Below are 2,527 nucleotides of genomic sequence, written 5' to 3'. Positions count from 1 at the left end.
GCCATGTTGGCATTAAGGCGCCATGTTGGCATTAAGGTGCCATGTTGCCGTTAAGGCATCATGTTGGTGTTAAGGCTCCATGTTGGGGCTGCTGGCTGGCAGCAGCTGTTATTACAGGATTACAGTTCATCTCATGGGATTCATCTCAACAAAAGGCAGAAACTTGCAGGTCAACATTGCAGCTGCAGGACAAAACAGAAATGGAAACAAAATGTTCTCAGGCGGCTCAGAGTGACAGGTGGAGAGAAACAATGAACATTCATGAAGCAAGGGAAAATCCTTTAATGATGGTGGGTGAAGCTGCAGCTTTCTTCTCACGCAGATGTGAAGCCAGCTTTGTTTTCATGTCAGACAAAGATATGGTGGCCTGTTGGCCTGCAGCAGCATGATGCTATAAAGCCTTCCTCCTCCTCCTCCTCCTCACTAGAGACAGGACTCACCCGTCACAAAGGCAGTCTGAGGGCTCAGGCTCCAGATTTGAGCTGTGAGGTCATCATCGTAGGTGAAGGTGGCGTTTGCGGTCTGGCTCATGTTTCCCACCGTTACCGTGACAACCTGTGACCCCGCAGCTCCCTGGAAGAAGAGGCATCATAGCAGCACAACTGGTCTAACTTTAAAAGGACCAAACAGTCAGCCTTGTGGGACTCCATGTCTCACTGTGTGATGATGAGACACGGTTACGTTCTCTGTCAGATTAGATCTGAAGCTGCTGCTGCCAGTTAGACCCTGAGATCAGACACAAACCACGAAACACCGACCCGCTCCTCAAGCCGAGAAACTCCCATCGGATGCTGAGCATGCCGGCGTGAAAACTTACTGCTGGGGTTCTGCAGGTCAGCTCGGTGTCGGCTGCCTGGACGACCTCGCAGTCCTCGCCGCCGACCATTACCGTGGCGACGTGTCCGAGGCCGAAGCCGCTCACCGTCAGCAGGGTGCCACCTGGGCAGGAAGTCAGAGGCAGAATGAAGACGCTGAAGCTCCAGGTGAGCGACAGTCAGGCGCCACACACCTGCAACGCCTCCAGAGGTCGGCGAGAGCGAAGACACGATGAGCTGCTGGGTGAAGTAGAGGACGCTGTCGGCGGCGAAGCGCGCGTTGCCCAGAGACGGGAAGTTAACGGACACTGGGTAGCTTCCTGCGCTGGCTCCGCCCACTCTGCACACCTGAGAGGAAGCTGGAACACATCAAGCATCAGTTCAGTTACAGGAAACAGAATCAGAAACAAACCATTCCACATGACCCCATAGAGGTCCAAACGTCCCAAAAGGACGTTGCAGGAAGCGTTTCCTCACCTGTGACCTCTTCAACGACACACCTGGAGCTTCCCACCATGATGGAAGCATTTTCCGAGCTGAATCCCGTCCCAGTGATGGTGATCAGCGTTCCCAGTCCATTGGATCCTGGAACGATCAGGAATATTGGTCCAGGTGAAATTTTTTTCCCTAACTGACAAAGCTGCAAAGATCTTCTATTCACATTTCCGAAGAGGACCAGGAAGAGTTGGTAAAAATCTGGGAATTATAGAAATTTTCCGGGGAAAGAGTTTTCCCATCAAAGTAAACTTTGAAGCTGGATCAAAAGAAACCAAAATGGAGCTGAAGGAAGTTTGGCTGTCAGGATTTATGTGATTTTTTTACTTTTTATCTATCCAATAAAAAGTTAGTTTAGATTTTTTTTAAGTATGTTTAGGACCAGTCAGAGGTAAATCTGCTCGCTGTCCATGTTTTCCTGATCCTCCGTGTGACTCCGGAGCGCTGAGATCCCACCTGCTGCTGCAGGGACTCACCTCGAGTCGGGCTGATCCCCGTCACCACCGGCGTCTCCTCCTCCGACCAGCGGAAGCTGCAGCGTCCGGAGCAGTTGGAGGGAATGCCGTTGATGTAGACCTCCACCTGCAGAGCAGCACACCTGTTCTGAAACACTGCAGCTGGTCAAAGCAATCAGAGTTTCTAGTTTCTAGCCCTGAAGGCCCAACAGTTGAATCACAGTAGGTGAACACAAACAGGCTGAAACAGCCAGGTGAGCTCCGGGAGTACCTGCGGCTCTGTTTCCCAAACCCGGAAAAAGTCCCCGGTCAAGCCCCGGGTCAGCAGCCCTCCCTTTGTCTTCTCCTGGACCAGGAAGGTCACGTTGTTCCCGACGACCGCCGAGTCGTCAACCTGGAGGGAAATGAAGAATTCGTTCCTACTCCAGCTTTGTGTTTCAGGCAGATTTTACGTCCCAGACAGATCAGACCTTCATGAGCGGCTGGGCTCCAGGCCTGCTGAGCCAGGTGACCCTCCACTTGGGAAGCTTACAGGTGCCCAGGTCCTCCACCTTCACCTGGCCCGCCCCGGGGACACCCTGCAGGGCGAACTTCAGGTCCTCCGCGCTGACGTCCACAGGGAGGCCTGGAGGCACAGGGGAGACGCCTGGTTAGCATGGTTAGACTGGTTAGCATGATTAGACTGGTTAGCATGATTAGACTGGTTAGCATGATTAGAGTAGTTAGCATGGTTAGGGTAGTTAGCATGATTAGACTGGTTAG

General features: G+C 52.6%; 1 protein-coding gene across 1 annotated transcript; it reads right to left on the bottom strand.

Moving 5' to 3' along the window:
• Positions 1 to 424: 424 nt before the first annotated feature.
• Positions 425 to 2,506, bottom strand: LOC103132996 (fibrocystin-L-like; the record flags this gene model as incomplete). Its single annotated transcript, XM_007544744.2, has 7 exons — positions 2,236 to 2,506; positions 2,037 to 2,159; positions 1,787 to 1,892; positions 1,293 to 1,400; positions 1,010 to 1,174; positions 818 to 939; positions 425 to 573 (listed from the first exon to the last, which is right to left on the bottom strand). Coding segments are annotated over exons 1-7 (779 nt in total), but the record flags the coding sequence as incomplete, so codon positions are not given.
• Positions 2,507 to 2,527: the final 21 nt, after the last annotated feature.

This window comes from Poecilia formosa, unplaced genomic scaffold (assembly GCF_000485575.1).
Source record: "Poecilia formosa unplaced genomic scaffold, Poecilia_formosa-5.1.2 Scaffold1901, whole genome shotgun sequence".
Taxonomy (NCBI): domain Eukaryota; kingdom Metazoa; phylum Chordata; class Actinopteri; order Cyprinodontiformes; family Poeciliidae; genus Poecilia; species Poecilia formosa.
This window is presented reverse-complemented; position numbering and strand designations above follow the sequence as displayed.